This window comes from Mastomys coucha, unplaced genomic scaffold, assembly GCF_008632895.1.
Source record: "Mastomys coucha isolate ucsf_1 unplaced genomic scaffold, UCSF_Mcou_1 pScaffold8, whole genome shotgun sequence".
Lineage (NCBI taxonomy): Eukaryota > Metazoa > Chordata > Mammalia > Rodentia > Muridae > Mastomys > Mastomys coucha.
In genome coordinates, this window is record NW_022196914.1 from 64,395,446 (window position 1) to 64,412,443 (window position 16,998).

At 41.6% G+C, this 16,998-nt stretch overlaps 1 protein-coding gene across 3 annotated transcripts in view; it reads right to left on the reverse strand.

Annotated features, from left to right (window-relative positions):
- The window catches only part of Nln (neurolysin), a 92,647-nt gene that overhangs the window by 16,201 nt on the left and 59,448 nt on the right, over window positions 1-16,998 (reverse strand). For all 3 annotated transcript variants that reach the window (XM_031360712.1, XM_031360710.1, XM_031360711.1), the window contains 3 exons: window positions 15,949-16,084; window positions 13,030-13,396; window positions 8,785-8,986 (listed from right to left, as the gene is read on the reverse strand). In XM_031360712.1, coding sequence (XP_031216572.1) covers window positions 8,785-8,986; window positions 13,030-13,396; window positions 15,949-16,084 — 705 coding nt within the window. The remainder of the gene's footprint in view (window positions 1-8,784; window positions 8,987-13,029; window positions 13,397-15,948; window positions 16,085-16,998) is intronic.

The following is a 16,998-nucleotide window of genomic DNA, read 5'->3' on the forward strand; positions in this document are numbered from 1 at the left end:
ACTGGAATTCTACGTGGCTCACTGGCAGAGGGTTGTCTACTGTGTGAGGCTGTGAATGTGACCCCAGTACTTGGGGTTAGAGGGGAAGGCAAACGATTTCCCTTAGATAAACAGTCTCTCTCAAGCTCCTCCTGCAGTTGGTTATTCGTGTTTACTCAATACATGCCTTTCAGGGCATTCACCACTGTTGCTCAACTACTCAAGTTTAAATCAGTTAAGGGGTTAAGTTACAACATTCCAGACTGGGGTGTGTGTGTGTGTGTGTGTGTGTGTGTGTGTGTGTGATGTTTTGTGTTCTAAAGTTTATACCACTGATCCTAAGACAGCTATGCTGTGGGAAGCCTGAGCTAGTCAAGAAAAGAAACCAGTGGCCTGGAAGGTGAGCTTGCAAATGAGTTGCAAGTGGGTGACTGAATGTGAACAGAAGGGATAAAGAAGCAACACACTCCAAGTTCAAAACCTCTGTGGTGGAAAAAAGGGGCTCACTCTCTCAGGGGGCCTGAGTTAAGAGTTCTGAAAGTCAAGTTTCAAAGATTCTTGATTGAGTTTGATGTTATAAAAGCAGCCAAGCAGAAAGACAGATATTTCTCACAAATAGGCTCGTGGCTTGTTTTCTGTTGTCACCATTCCCTTTTTCCAGGCTAGTGTTTTGGAACCACCACCCCATTGGAATACTTGCAAACCGAGAGCAGCTGAGAAGAGTTAGCACTGACCCCATAGGGTCGGATATAGGATGGGACCCTCCTGTTTCCCCGTGCCCCCACCCCGTTTCCTATCCTGATCCCTCACACCCCAGCACTGTCCCCAGCTTCATCACCCCAGGCAAAGGAGAAGGAGAAACCAGGAAGAGGACTTAGCTACAGAGAAGGTAGCAGATGGGGTGCCAAATCAGCAGTGTATAAACCATTCTGCTTTTGGCCTGGGGCACAGGCACAGATGTCAGAATGACGATACATTCTGCCTTCCCCTCTATGCAAAATACTCTGCTTGACTTCACGTTATAATTGTGCTCATTCTAGATAGGAAAGGCTGCAATACAGGAGGTTCAGGGAAACACTTCAGTAGGCACTGGAATTAGGGCACCTCTATTGAGGGCATATCCCATCCCTCGATCCCCACTTGCCACCCCCCATTTGTACAGAGGAAGAGGCAAAGACCCCTAGAAAAAAAGTATTTTCCCTCAGTCTGGTATGTAACATTTTAAGATGGCATTCACATTATATAGGTATAACAATCTAATGCAGTATCGTAAAAGCCAGCACCCAGAGAAGACTTTTCCTGTGCCAGGCATTATGTCCGGCTCTTACATGAACAGTGAGATTTAAATCTCTTTACAAGAAGCTCAGGATCGTTCAGTGGGTAAAAGTTCTGCTGCATAAGCATAAGGACCTGAATCCCATGGCCAGCATACAGGTAAACAGGCAGGCGTGGTAGAGACACATTTGTAATACTGGCAGGCATGGTGCCATGCGCACTTGTGATCCCAGCACATAGGAAGTGGAATGAGGAGTGTTGCTAGCTAGTCAGGTAGCCAATCTGGTATCAGGCTCAGGTTCCAGTGAGAAATTCTGTCTGGAAAAAAAATGGACAGCTACTAGGGAATAATACCAGAGGCTGACCTCTGGCTTCCACACCCAGGTGTACACATATGTGCACTTGTATGCACATGAACATGTACACATACCTCCCCACCCCCACAGTATTGTATGGGGTATGTCCCATTACTTCTATTGGGGAACTAAGGAAACTGAGGCACACACAGAATAATAGCAGACGTAGGATTTAAAACCAGACGGCAACAGGAAGACACTTAGCCACAGAGAAGGCAGCAGATGAGTATATAACGTATAATCTTAATGAGAATGTTCTAGTCTAGTGCATCTTTACTGTACAAAACAAAACAAAACATACAAACAACAACAACAACAACAAAAAAACCCCAAACCCCCTAGAAACACAAAGCAAACAAAAAAATGCTCTTTTCCTTTATGTGAAGAATTAAAGCGCCATTTGAGTTATGTTCCCCAAGAAAAGTTACTTTCTCCTGAGACTAGAAGGTCTCTCAAAGATGGAACAGGAAGCTGAGGTACACAAGGTTAAGCTGTGTAACTATCTATCCTGAAGCAGCTAAGTGCATGGTTTTATGAAGCATAGCTTTTAAACAGATACTAGCAGTGGAAACAAGGGGAAATCAAGCCATCAGCCACCGTCACACAACATGACAAAACCAGAAGCTTTGTAAATCTTGCTTGTGTGAAGATTTCCACACAGGCACACACACACACACACACACACACACACACACACACACACACTAGGGGAAGGGTCTGCTCAGTATCCAGGAAAAAAAACCCGAACAAACGAGTAACTCATGAGTTAGAGCAGAAATTGGACAAATAAGAATCAACACAGTTACGTCACCAGCTCAGAGAAGAGAGGGCCTATTCTCCCTAAGTCTTCTAGCCGGGCAGAACACTGCCAGTGAATGAACAGATCAACAATGTTCTCTAGAGAACAAAAGGAAATGTTTGCAAGGAAGGAGTAAAAGCTAAAAATAGTTTGCCTGCTTACAGATTTCCCAAAAGTCAGCCATGCTGTGCCTCTGTGAACCCTCTGGGCAACATCATTTAAATATTTTTCACATGAGGATAAAAAAAGAAAGAAAGAAAGAAAGAAAGAGAGAAAGAAAGAAAAAAGAAAAAATCCTACAAAATTCAAAAGCAATTCAATTTCCAGCAAACAACTAAATTCCTAAGCCAAAAGATCCCATAGTCAGCATACACACGGAAACTGAGACTTTGGCTTTGCAGTGCGAGGGGGCCTTGTGTGCAGGACTGTGGAGCAGGTGGCTGAATCGGCACTCACAACCAACTATACCACTTCCCAGCTTTAGAGTCCTAGAGTGATTCCCTACTTAGTTCTCAGCATGATCAGTTTGGGGATGTTAAAAATAATAAAAGCTAGCAGTACTCATCTATCTCCTGGATAAAACTAAGTGTTATGCCAGCCACAAAACAATCCAATGGGCAAATCGGAGCACACTTCTTGCAGAAAATGTTTGATCACAGGAGCCTAAAAAATATGGTTAGCTTAGATTTCTGTTTCGATGGAGATTTTTGAGAGGAAAAGTTATCTTTCTTTCTACTTTGTTTTGCTTGTTTTAAGATTCATTTTATTCACGTGGGTGTTTGTGTGCATGTATGTACACAGACATGCATGCCTGGTATGCATGGGAGCTAGTGGAGGGGGTTGGATCTCCTGGACCTGGAGGTACAGATGGCTATGAGCTGTCATGCAGGTGTGAGGAACTGAACCTGGGTCCTCCCCAAGAGCAACTTTTTTTTTTTTTTTTTTTTAAATTACTAAGCTGCCTCTCCAGCCCTAAATATGAGTTTTTGCTTTACTATATTTCAAATAGACATTAGGATGTCTAAAATATATTGCATTACACATTTAAAACCTATGTCTTGCTGATGTAGAGAGATTAACTTTTAACAGTAGAATAAAATGACACAAACTTAACTAAATTTATCATGTGAGCTCTTGTAACACTTAAGGTCAAAGTACTACATGTTATTATCTAATTAAGAGACCAACTCCTTTTACTGGTTACTACGGATCATTTTTATGATAACAAATTCCAAAGCAAAGAAAAGGTAACTGTTGGAATGAGTAAGTACAGTATGCCTAGGAAAAATGACAGGCCTCAGGAGAAGGGAGCTTGGCTGACTGAGTGGGCCACTGTTGATTTCATAGCACATAGTCCATATCCTAATCTGTCTGATCTACTCCACATCTATGGCTAATGGAGAAGTTCATGTAACTAGGCAAGGCACTAAAAACAAGTGGCCACTATCTATTAGACCTCCCTATTACTAGATGGGTAAGAGGTCATGGTTTTAATCTTCTAACATATCTAGCCATCACTGGAATTAAATAACAGTAACAAAGAAGATGTGAGAAACAGTTCATCTTTTCTTAGTCTTCACAGCAGCCCTGCACTTCAGCAGGTCAGTGTCTAAGGACAGGAAGAAACACAAATTGGAAAAGTCTTGAATGTCACAACTGAACTTCATGGGTTTGCCTTTAGGCTACCTATCTTGTCCTAACTAGGCACTTTCTTAAACTGCTCCTTTTCAGATGAAAACAAATAAAAGTTCCACTTAACCTTGAATGCTGAGTCAGAGAGTGAGCTTGGCTCACCATCCAATGCCTGCCAGCCCAGCACATGCCCAGGGGATGCACCGCTCAAGGTCTGTGCACTGAGGCGTGAGAAGAGTGAGCTGTGGAGAACCTAACTCAGGCAACTCAGACAGCTCCTCTTAGGCTCCACCTGACCTAGCGCCCAGCCTCATGTCTTTTCTCTATGTTTTTTGAGTACTTAATATTTTATCTGTATCTCCTCTCTTGAGTATCAGGCTTTCCACTTTTGGATTCTTGCCTTTCATGTCCTTGAATCCTAAAAATTTAAGGCACTCTAACTTCTTATTTTGAATTCTATCCTACCATTCTTTGTATATTGTGCACAGGAGGTAATCAATAATTCTGCTTTTAAAAAAAAATCACCTGAGCATTCTTTGTCTTCAGAAAAAAAACTATTTTCTCTTATTACTAAAGATAAAATAATAAAGGGGCTGGAGAGATTGGTTGACTGGTTAAAAGGACTGATTCACTGTTCTTCCAGAAGGCCAGAGTTCAGTTCCCAGGACCATGTTGAGGGCTCACAACTACCTGTAACTCTAGCTCCAAGGGATCTGATGCCCTCTTCTGGCTTCCACTGGTATCCATAATCATAAAGACAGGCACATAAAAGTAGTCTTTTAAAAAGCTAAAAAAGTATATATAAAAATTGTAGTGAAGAAAAGAAATAAGCAAATTTCCAAACATATTATATACATTTTTTCTTTTCACTTTATAGACTATTTCAGATCACATCATTGGAAGATTGTCTGACTATAGCCCTTTCACTTTTAATTAAGACTTTATTGTGATTCTGATGTTTATTAAAATAATTATCTCTTTATAGTTCAAAACTCATTACTGCTTTTTATATACAACCAACAAAGACATCAGCATGAATGAAAGCTGGTGAGAGGCATTATTCTTCCTTCTGCAAAGGAAGAAGTTCAAAAGGCCAGGGATTACAGAGAGCACAACCCACGAAGCAGGAACAGATACTGGCAATGCCTCTCCTGATTGATATCTTCCAAATTACCAACCTGGCAGTTGACACACAAAAGCACAGTGAAACTCAGGTCCCTAATGACAACACAGTAAACAGTGAACTAGGGCATCCACATGCCTGGAAACTGGAAGTTCCTGCATAGACATTTAAATATCACCATGACAAGCTCCAGTGAGCTCTTCTGGCTATCCAACCTCCAGACTGTCATAGGGTAGAATCTAAACAACTAGGTGTCATATCTTAATTCAAATCTACTGCATGTATGGCAAATTCAGAAGTTATCAGTGAACACAGAAATTATGAATCTTATTCAACTGCTATCAATGCAAAAGTTCTCTAAACTTAAAAGTAGCAAATACACAGATCTATGTGTACAAAGGGTGGAAGGTATTGGTCACTGGTTCTAAGCACAAATATCTCAATACTCCATTCTGAGAGGACCACCTAGAGGACAGTATCTGCACACTACTCCTATAAAGGATACATTCTGTTCATGAATGGTTAGCCAAAGGTCTTAGAACTAAAAGGAATTGATTGGTTTAAGAGAGACACACTAAGAGAGATGACATAGTAGTTAAGAGCACTAGGTTTCTGTCCAGAGAACCCAGGTTCATTTTCTGACACCCACATGGTGGCTCACAGCCATCTTTACATCTAGTTCTAGGGGATCCAATACCTTCTTCTGGCTTCCTTAAGCACCAGGCACACAAATAAGACAGGCAAAATATCCATACATATAAAATACTACAGTTGATCAATAGATATCAAATTACAATATGAAACAGCTTACTTCAGTTACGCATCAGTTTTTAAATGTTAAGAAAGTATTTTCCAGTGCTAACGATCCTCAAAGGATCAAAAGTAAATGCCAAATGATATGAATAGCAGAGTTAAGGAAAACCATCTGAAGAACACATGGTGAGGACCAGATACTGAGGCTGTAAGAGGACTCTGCCTCAAAAGTCTGCATCAGGAGCAGTGAAATTGCACTGGCAGATTACTATTATTTTAATAAACATGGTTAGACACAGGATTACTTTGTTGTAAAATTACTAGCCATCAGTCAACACTGAGCAGTAAATTGCTGAATTAGGAGTTTTATTTTTTTTTATTTTTTTATTTTTTTTTATTTTAGATATTTTCTTTATTTACATGCGAATTTCTCCTTTCCCAGTTTCCCCTCCAAAAAACAAAAAAACAAACAAAAACAAACCCCTGTTGCCTCCCCCCTCCCCATGCCTGCCACCCGGAGTTTTAAACATGTGGCGCATCGTGTTTTTGGCTGTATAGGATGTATGTGCAGGGGCTTAGGGAACCTTCTATAAGTTATTCATCTTACAATTTTCATCCTTCTATAAGTTATTCATCTTACAATTTTCAGAATGTGAATCTAAGGACTTTTTTCTGGAGCAGTGTTCAGCTTAAAATAAATAAACAAGGCTAGAGAGATGGCTTGGTGGTTAAAAGTACTTACAATGGGCTCGGGTTCGATTCCCAGCACCCACATGGCAGTTCACAGCTGTCTGCAACTCCAGTCCCAGGGGAACTGTTGGCCTCTTCTGGCCTTCATGAGTATTATATACATATATATGTACATACATACGTAAGTAAAAATTAAGATATAAATAAGTGAATAAATAAAGAAAAGACCAACCATAGATAGAGCCTTGCTTATCTGCATATACATACACACCTAGAACCTGGCTGATCCAAGAATCCATACTATAGAAGTTACGGAAGTTATTCTTACTTTTCTACCTTAATCATAGAAGTATTTTAGAAAAATGGAAAGCAGAACTATCATAAATCAAGAGAGCACAAGGCACACAAAGGACAGTGATAGAAGTTCAATACTGACTTTAAAATCTTCTAAGAAATTTGAGATTATCCTGAAAAGTTTTTCTTTCGGGGGCATCATTTAAAGTTACACATCTGGGCAAACTTCTGCTGCATTTCCCACTGTTTATTTAAAGTAACAGAATACCCCCACCTCTGTGTGTGTGTGTGTAGGAAATTGAACCCAAGGTCATGAACATGTTAAGCACATAACTTCTTCAAAGTCATGGCAATCCTCCTGCTTCAGTCTCTTGCATGCTGGCATTACAGGTGTGACCACTATAGGTAGCCCTAGGCCTTTTTGTTTGTTTGGTTCCTTAAAAAAAGAGGAACACCAGAATGAACAGGTAACTTGTTGAAAGAACTAGTTTTAAATAATTTATTTTACCTATTATGCTGAGTATGTGATGTGTAACCAGGTGTATGGCTGGAAAAAAAATGGAGAGATTACAAATTTAGAAAGCTATCTCTTAATTTCTGCTACCAATTCATTTAAAACATTCAGTTAGGTGATTAGAGGTAAATAATGTAAATGATGGTTAAATAGTAACAAGTTTGTACCATAAACCAAAAATATTTTGCATCTATTAAATGGTTAAATGAATTGCATTCAGTTGAAAAGAAATATCTTTTATTTATTTTTGTTGTGTGCTGGTAGTGGAATCCAGGACCAGACTAGGATAAACAGTCTTTTGGATGTGATTCTAATGCAGTGGTAGAAGACTTGCCGGGCATAACCTGGATTTAAGCAACATCCCTGAAAAAACAAAACATAAAACAACCCATCTATCACTAGCATCTGAGACTATGGCAGGAAGATCACGTTTTCAAGGGCAGCTGGGTATACATTATCAGACTTTTTGTCTGAAAAGATAAAAAAGAAAAGAAAAACCAGAAACCCCCCTTCTGGCCTGGGGAGACAGCTCAGCTGGTGAAGTACTGGTTGCTGAATAAGCATGAGGACTTTAGTTCCAACTCCAGAATCTACTTCAAAAAGCCAGTAAGCTGGTCGATGCTTGCAGGTGGATTCCTGGGGTTTGGTGGTTAGCCTGCTTACCCTAACTAGTGAGCCCCAGGTCTCAGTGACAGACCTTCTCTTAAAAAACAAGGTGGGCTGTCCCTGAAGAACATTACATGCTGACCTCTGGCCACCACATACATGAACATGCATGTGCAACAATCACTTTTCTTTTTCTGTTTAGCACAAGGAAATATGTTTCAATCTACTGTACATACATTTTTCCTGGAAAAAACAAACAAACAACCTGTACACAGTCATTTTGTGTGTGTGTGTGTGTGTGTGTGTGTGTGTGTGTTATGCTCTCGTGTAGCCCAAGGAGGCCTTGAACTTGTTAAGGAGTCAAGGCTGGTCTTGAACTCCTGATCTTCCTGCCTCTTTTCCAAGTGCAGGGTTACAGTTAACACACCATCACTCCTAGCTCTATATGGCTGTGTTACTTGTGATTTTAACTTGAGACTACTCAGCAGCAGAAAAGGAATGAAGGTTCGAAGAGGTTGGAAGCTGTTGTTTCTCCACAAGCAGCTATGCTACAAGATCTTTCATCAGTGGGCTCACCTCAGAGTGAAAGTACAGTGTGAGAGGATGTGACTAGGGAAACCTCATGTCTCTGCAGCCTTTAATTCTTGACCGTGTTCAGCTTGTGGAAAACAAATCAGGCCATGAGAGAGACCTGACAGCAGCTGAAAGGAAAGAAGCAACTAGAAGCAACTGGTGGTTTTGCCATGATGAAAACCCTGCTCACCTGTGCACAGATCTGATGCATGACATGACCGAACTCATGGAAGTAAGTTCGCACTTCGTCGTGTCTCAGGAGAGAGGGCCGATCTGCTACGGGCTGAGAGAAGTTGACCACCAGGGCAGCCACAGACATCATCCGACTGCCATCAGGGAGAAGGCAGCCTGGCTGGAGACCAAAGCAGGCTGCATGGTTGTATTTTCCTTCCCTGGAAAACAGACACAGAACTGTGAAATGGACACTCTTCTTTAGCAAAAAGCATGTCATATCTTCTTCCAGGCATTACGTCAGACTTGAGACCAGAAGACATTTTCTTGGTCCCCTGAGTCCCCCTATCCCTGATCCCTGCATTTTAAGTTTGGGCAGATACTGGACACTACAGTAATAGGAGATTTCAGCCAACTCCTAAAGGTCGGTGCTGGTCTAGACACAACACGGAACCATAGGGCTGCACACAAGGAAAAAGTAGCATCATTTGAAGTATCAGACCTTACTCAGGAAAAGGCTGGGGATGGGCAGACACTCCTGAGCCAGCATTAGTCAGGGAAAGGCTACAAAGCATCACTTAGATGCCTTTTCATTTGTCTCCTACAGACCAGAGCCTTAATACCCACAGGAAGAGTGACCCTGCTGTTCTTAGAGCAGCTGTCCAAACCCAGTGCTCTTGGGGAACAGAAAAAAGCCTCTACAGGGCAGAAATAAACCACGTGTTCAAACCTACAGCTATAGGACCCATACTGACTTGGATCCATTTTTAAGACACAGGACAGAGGCTACTCTGATGATGAGTGACACTGGCCAGGTGTGGTGACACACCAGTGATCCTAGGTATCCAGGGGGTGAGTTCAGTCTGGGGTGTTTAGCAACAACCTGTCTCAGGAAAGGATGAACAAAACCAAGAAACAACAAAGCAGAGACTGATGCTGGATCACTGCAATAGAGATGTCCCACCCCAGCCAGACTAGTGTGCACCACAGGGGCCCACTGTGTGAAGAGTGCTTGGATGAAGAAGGCCTGCTCTGAGTAGTGAGAAGTGGAAGAGACTTTTGAAAAACTTTGGCAAATCAATTCTACACACAGTCTAGAACAAGGGCAAGTCTGCAGCACACAGAGGTTAATCCAGGCAGCGGTAGCTCTGGAACCCATCTAACTACTAAATGAACCAATACCCTATATGAAAAGCCTAGTACAAGTAAATGTGGGGCCAATTTTAGACATAAAGTTAACCATAGTCTTCACTCAAATGCCTAGCTTTCAATCAACCTGTATGAAATACAAAGATGCAAAGCCAACAGGGGACCCACATTCATACGATAAGGATGCTAGAGCTATGAGCACATTTGAGAAGAGATAACCAGATTGAGATGCGGAAAGGTTTGGGTGCTATGTACAGTCAGGTGGATAATTTTGGCTGAGTTGGAAACTACAAGACAGACAGACTCATCGGAGCACGGTGGTCCATGTCTGCAACTCCAGCACTCTGGGCTGGAGCCCATGGGTATTCTTGGAAGACCTCAGAGTGAACTGGCAATGTTAAACAGGTAAGCAGAAAAACACTGGCATGCTTATCTGCTATCTTACATATTCTCTGGTGTACTGTAATATGCTGTATGTACTTGATGAGAGTGTAAAATGGGTGTCAATGTACTATGGAGGCAATAAGTAAATATTCCCACTAAAAATCTTAGGAGATTTTCCATGTTTCTATTTTTTTAAAAAAAGATTTATTTATTATTATAAGTACACTGTAGCTGTCTTCAGACACACCAGAAGAGGGTGTCAGATCTCATTATGGATGGTTGTGAGCCACCATGTGGTTGCTGGGATCTGAACTCAGGATCTTCAGTAGAGAAGTCAGTGAGTGCTCTTACCCGCTGAGCCATCTCACCAGCTCTCATGTTTCTATTTTTTCAATTAAAAACTTTCTGCTAATTTTTACATCTTCAGAGAGGCTTTATTCTTCTTTGCTTTTTACTTATCATTTATCTTAAAATTATTTTTATTATTTGTGGGTATGTGTATATCATCTGTACAGGTGCCTGTGGAGGCCAGGTTTCAAATATCCAGGACCTAAAATCCTAGGTGACTGTGAGCTCCCTGATGAGGGTATTGGGAACTGAACTCTGATCCTCTAGAAAAGATGTATGCCTGGGCACCATGTGTATATAGTGCCCACATGTCCAGAGAAAGATGTTGGATCCCCTGGGACTAAAGTTATAGATGGCTGTGAACAGCCATGGGAGAGGTCCTTTGGAAGAGCAGCCATTGGCCTTAACTTCTGAGCATCTCTCTAGCTCTCGTATGTTGATTTACACCTTTAATCTCAGTACTTAGGAGGCAGAGGCAGGAGGATCTCTGTGAGTTTGAGGCCAGCCTGGACTAGATACTGAGCTTCATGATAGCCAGGGATACACAGAGAGATCCTGTTTAAAACAACATGTAAGAATCAGAAGATTCTGTTTCTTTGGCAATCTCAGTATTTGATGAGCAAAAATAAAATTTGTTTTAAAAGGAAAACAAGTCTTTAAAGAATATACTCTGACTACTGCTCTGGATGTTAATCTGTATTTCACCTTTTTGCAAACTATGACAGAAATGAGTATAAGTTAAGTTATTATCCTCACAACAGATTACCATATGTTCTCCATAACAACCAGATCTCTAATGTGAAACAAGGCAAGTACATTGTAGAGACACAGTGGATGGGAGGGCTTTGTCCCTTGGAAGTGTGTTAGAGACAGGAAAGACTTCCTGGGTTAAATTGTGTGTGCATGTGTGTGTGTGTGTGCCTGTGTGTGTGTACACTCATGTAGATAGCTCTCCTCTGTGGAGGCTAGAGTATACCTCTCAAGAGTTAGTCCTCTCCTGCCACCTTGTGGGATTATGGGATTTTACCCACTAATCCATTTGCTGGCCCAAACAATTATCATCTTAAGTACTCATATAAAATGTACCTGATACTAGTGTATGTGTGCATGTGTGTATATACATATGTGTGTATGTGCATACTACTGTGTGTGTGGGGGGGTGTAGATCAGAGTCAGCAATCTTTCACTATGGCTTCTGGGAATCAAACTCATGTTGTCAGCCTTGGTGGCAAGCACCTTTACCCACTGAGCCATATCACTGGCTCTCCTGGCACTTTTCCAAAAAGCTTTGGGATAGTCTAGGTGCTGAAGGATACCCGTGCCACCAAATGGATCACAATTCAACCTCCTTCTACGCATCCAGAGCCAGGGGACTACTCACTGACCCTTTGCTGAAGGAGGGAGTGCTGTAATTCTTTTTGGTCTATTTATAATGGGTTAGTAATTGCTAAAGGATGGGTTTGTTTTAGAAAATAGCCTAAGGAGAAAAAGATCCAAATCTTTTGTGTCTGATGGAGCATTTGGAGTTGAGAATTACATACTTTAAACAATAATATTTGAAATTTTATTCCTGACTAAATGTTTGGGAAATGCGCACATACAGTGCTTAGCACATAAATGTCCCAGTAAAGGGCTCAGAAGAATGAACACCTCAGGGAGGTTACATCAGCTGAGCACTTGTACTCATTAGAAACATTTTGCTGTTTCTACTATATTGTGATGGCCCACATACCGACAAATGAGAAAATAGTCACAGAGTGTAAAGGACTGAATGGTAGACAGATTATCTAGTTAATAAACATTCTGGGGGTAATTTTAAGATTAAGTAATGCAGTAGATGGTGATGGTAGCCAATGCTTATTGAAGACCTACTATATGGGCTGGGAGGTTGTTCAGATGGCCTGTCTAGCCTGGCACATGTACTCACACGTACAGCACACATTTACAAATTTATTCTTCTGATTTTTTTTTTTAAAGAATTCAGCTATGTGTTGTGCAGTTTTATAAATGATATGAAAGTAATCAGCCTACGTAATCTTTACAAAGATACCACAAAATCAGTGCTGCAAGCATTCCCGTCTCTCAGGACCTGTAAGGAGACAGCAGAGCAAAGCTGTGTAACTTGTCTAGTGAGGAAGGGATGAAGGTAGACATTCTGGCTTCAGAGCCTACTTTTTTTGCTGTTGGTTTTTCTGTGTAACCTTGGCTGTCCTAGAACTTGCTTAGACCAAGCTGGCCTTGAACTCAGAGATCCACCTGCCTCTGCCTACTGAGTGCTGAGATTAAAGCTCCACAGCTTGGCAAGAGCCTACATTTTAGCTCCTGTACATGTAGGCACTATTCGAGGGCAGAGTCAGGTTACTTCTACCAGCCAATCAGGTACCTTGGATAGAGGTCCAGGTAGAACTGCCCCAGCACTTCTCCAGTAGCTTTATCCTTCACCGTGTAAAGTGAAACGCTCTTATTCCAAACATGAGCATCAGCCACTTGCTCAAATGAAAGTCCCAACAACTCCTGGTAGATGCTTAGCAAGCCTTCAGTGACCACCTCAATGGGAAAGTATTCCTTGAGGGACTCCTGATCCACAGAGTACTTGAGCTCCTCTGTCTGTGTCATGTAGTAATGGAGGTCCCATGCATTGATCTTCCCATCATATGCAAAACCTCGCTCTTCACATTCCTTCTTCTTCAAGTTCAAAATAAACTCCCGTTCTGCTTCACCCAAGGGTTTTAATTTCTGGCTTAAATCATCTGTGAGGGAAACGGTTGAGTTAGTGATGCATCCTTTGGAGCAAATGTATTCATAAGTACTGCCAGTTTTGCGCATGATCAGTCAGAGGAAACAGTACGAGGAAAAAGAGCTGAAGGGGGCAGAGCTTTCTCTCCACAGTCATTTACTTGATAACTCTTTCCCCTTTGTCTTTCACACCACCAAAACCCAGCCATGATTTCCTTCCAATAGCAACAACAGGGAAGCTTATCTCAAGAGTTCTGATCCAGGAATATTATAATTCAGAACAAAGCAATGGTAAGATTAAACATGTGCATGCATATGTGTGTGTGCGCGCACGTGTGTGTGTCTGCATATTTCTCAGCAAGACTATATTGCTAAAACTTCTGTGGCCTGCTGACATCATTTAGAAACTGCTCTGTACATTTGTGCATGGGGTTGGTCTGCCTTCCACGCTTCACTCTGAAGGAGGAGGACTTGGAGACAGCAATTCTAGATTTTAGCTTTAGAGAAATCAATAGTCAAAATTTATATACTATAGTCAAATTCTGATTATTGCTTTTAGAAAGGCTGGTTACATGAGTAAGCTCTCTTGCATTTCTTTTCACAATCTGTTAACTATGTGAAGGCACTCTGTAAAGACAGGCAGCACAAGGCCAGCCAGAGGGGGAGCTACCTTCCAGGGTTAAGCTAATGGGGTAGTTGCTGGGGAGCCATCTCAGCATAGGCAGTCACCACTACAGAAAGCATTTTCGGCAAACCTGCCAAGTCCCTGAGCTCAGCTGACCTCCTGGACAACATGCATCCAACCTTACATCAGTGCCTGTGCACATCTCTGCTCTTTCCACCAAGTGGAGACTCCCAGGAAAGAACTTTATCTTATGGCTTCTGTGCTTCTAGCATTTAGCACACCACCTCCTACTCCTAATACAAGATAGTTATTCCAAATGTCTCATAAATACACAAATGAATTATAGGATGTCATTGATAGAACACCTGTTTATGAGTTATATAAGATTCTACCATATATATAAGTAAACCATGTCTATTGAAAAGAAACAGCAGAGTAAATTTTAGACTAAAAGCTGACTTCTTAACCTACTTTTAATCATTTTATTTTCATTCATTGGTTTATTGTGGCAGGGTCTTACATTGTGGCTCTCTGGTACTTGCTACATGATCCAGGTTGGCCTCAGATTCATAGCATCCTCCTTCCTGTCTGAGCCTCCTGACTGTCTGGATTATAGGTGTACCATCATGGCCAGTTTTAACCCATTATTAATCAGTTCCAACATGATTCCACTAATAAAAGACTAGTAAAGCTAAATACTTTGACATGTTGTTGAAGGAGAATAAAGTAATTTTAATACCATTTTAGAGTTTGTGCTAGCATATGCCTTCAGTCCTAGTTCTTGGGAGGTACAGGGACATGTCTGTGTATACTCTGTGTGCATATGTGCTCACATGTGTGGGTTGGTGTACTTGTATATGCATGTTAACATTTGGTATCTTCCTCAATCACTCTACACCTTGTTTATTGAAGCAGAGTCTCTCAGTTGAACCTTTGCTTATTAGCTGTCTAGCCTAGCTAGCCTGCTTACCCTAAGAAGGCCCTGCTTTTGGCTAGCCTGCTTACCCTAAGGAGGCCCTGCTTCTGGCTAGCCTGCTTACCCTAAGGAGGCCCTGCTTCCGGCTAGCCTGCTTACCCTAAGGAGACCCTGCTTCGGGCTAGCCTGCTTACCCTAAGGAGGCCCTGCTTCCAGCTAGCCTGCTTACCCTAAGGAGGCCCTGCTTCTGGTTCTGAGTGCACAGATTACAGGTGACCCATGCTGGCTTGGCTGTTACACAGGCTGCAGGGATTTGGTTCTAGTCCTCACTGTTTTCATAGCAGGCACTTTATTCACTGTTATTTCCCTGTACCAGAAACTTTAGTTATTGTTTTCTCCTCGAGACAGAGTCTCACTGGGTAGCCATGGTTGGCCTGGCACTCACAATGTAGACCAGATTGTTCCTGAACTCACAGAGATCTTTCTGCATGTTGGGACTAAAGGTACGTGCCACTAGGCCCAGGAAACGCTGGTTTTTAAAAAGAACTTAAAATGAATGTGGTGACAGTAGTTAGGAAACACTTTTAATGTACTCTCTATTACATTATATATTAAAAAGGGGACTTTGGAGGGTAAAGTGCCAGTTTTTTTATGTATGCTCTGTTTTCATTTTATGCCACATCTTCACTTATTTCATACTAATCTATCAGTAGAGTATGAAGCATCAAATACACAGTGGCAGTAAATTGAGGCAATGAGCTAACAGTCTGCTAGTCCACACTGACCATATGTCAAAAATAGACTCAATGTCCCAACAACACGAGACAGAGAACCCCAGCAGCCCCAAGAACAGAGTTCGTCTAAGGTGAATAGCTGACTGATACCCTTCTCCTGAAGCCAGGATGTGCTTGAGAAGGCAGCTTAGCTGCCTAGGTGAGGCAGATGTTAAGGAGGTATTCTGCAGTGAAGTGATGGAGGACAAAGGAAACAGAAGCCACAGAACTGACCCTAAAGAAAGAACTGACCTAGGAAGGTTGCCACATGGCTTGTGCTCTTTGCAGTGTTCAGTTCAAGGACAAAGTCAGCATGGGTGTCATAGCCGAGTAGTTTGGCCACTTGTGCTCTCAGCGGGAGGAGCTGTTGCAGAATTATGGTGTTTTCCTAGTAACAAGAACAACAAAACAGAAGGAAGTGAGCAACTGGACACAAAGCACTAACCAGTCTCGGCCTCAGCGAGGCTCTGACACTGTCAAACAGCTTTAGACCATTTTAACTACTGCTTCCATTTCAGCCCTAAGTAAAGCTGGAGATGTGGTGTGGTACTCCTGAAATAATCTAGAATACTTTATGCTTCTGAACTAGCTGTACGTTCTTCATAAACTATGAGGTACTGTAAACTCAGAGTAAAACATGGCTTATGAACTACCATGATTTCTAACTTATTTTCTATTACAAAAGTACCAAATTCTTATTGTTACAACTTTCTGATGTGTTTGTGGCAAATTATACACAGTATAAAATTTACCATTTTAACTTCATATGAATTTGTTTTGCTATTCTATATCCACACATGGAAAATAATGTGTTGATAAGGACGTAGAGGAACTAGTACCCTTGTATACTGCTGATGAGAATGTAAAATGGTTCAGTTGCTCTACAAAATGATACAGTGACTCTTCAAAAGTTACACACAGATGGGCTGGGAATAAAGCTGAGCAGGTGGAGTGCTCACCTAAAAGTCATGAAGCCTGGAGTCTGATCACCAGCTGCACACAAACCAGACGTGGTAGCACATCTTGTCTCAGCACTTGGTAGGTGGAGGCAGGAGGCTCAGGAAATTCAAGATCACTGGCTACATAAATGAGTTTGAGGCAACCCAGGGCTATATGAGAACCAGACTCAACAAAACAAAACAAAACAAACAAAAAAGCCCAAAACTCCCAAACCAAAGCACCCTTCACAACAACAGTAAAAACATTAACAACAAAAACAAAACAAAACAAAATTCCTACAAAATTACCATATAATCCCAATTCTACTTTAGAGAAAATATTCAAAAGAACTGAAGCATAAAA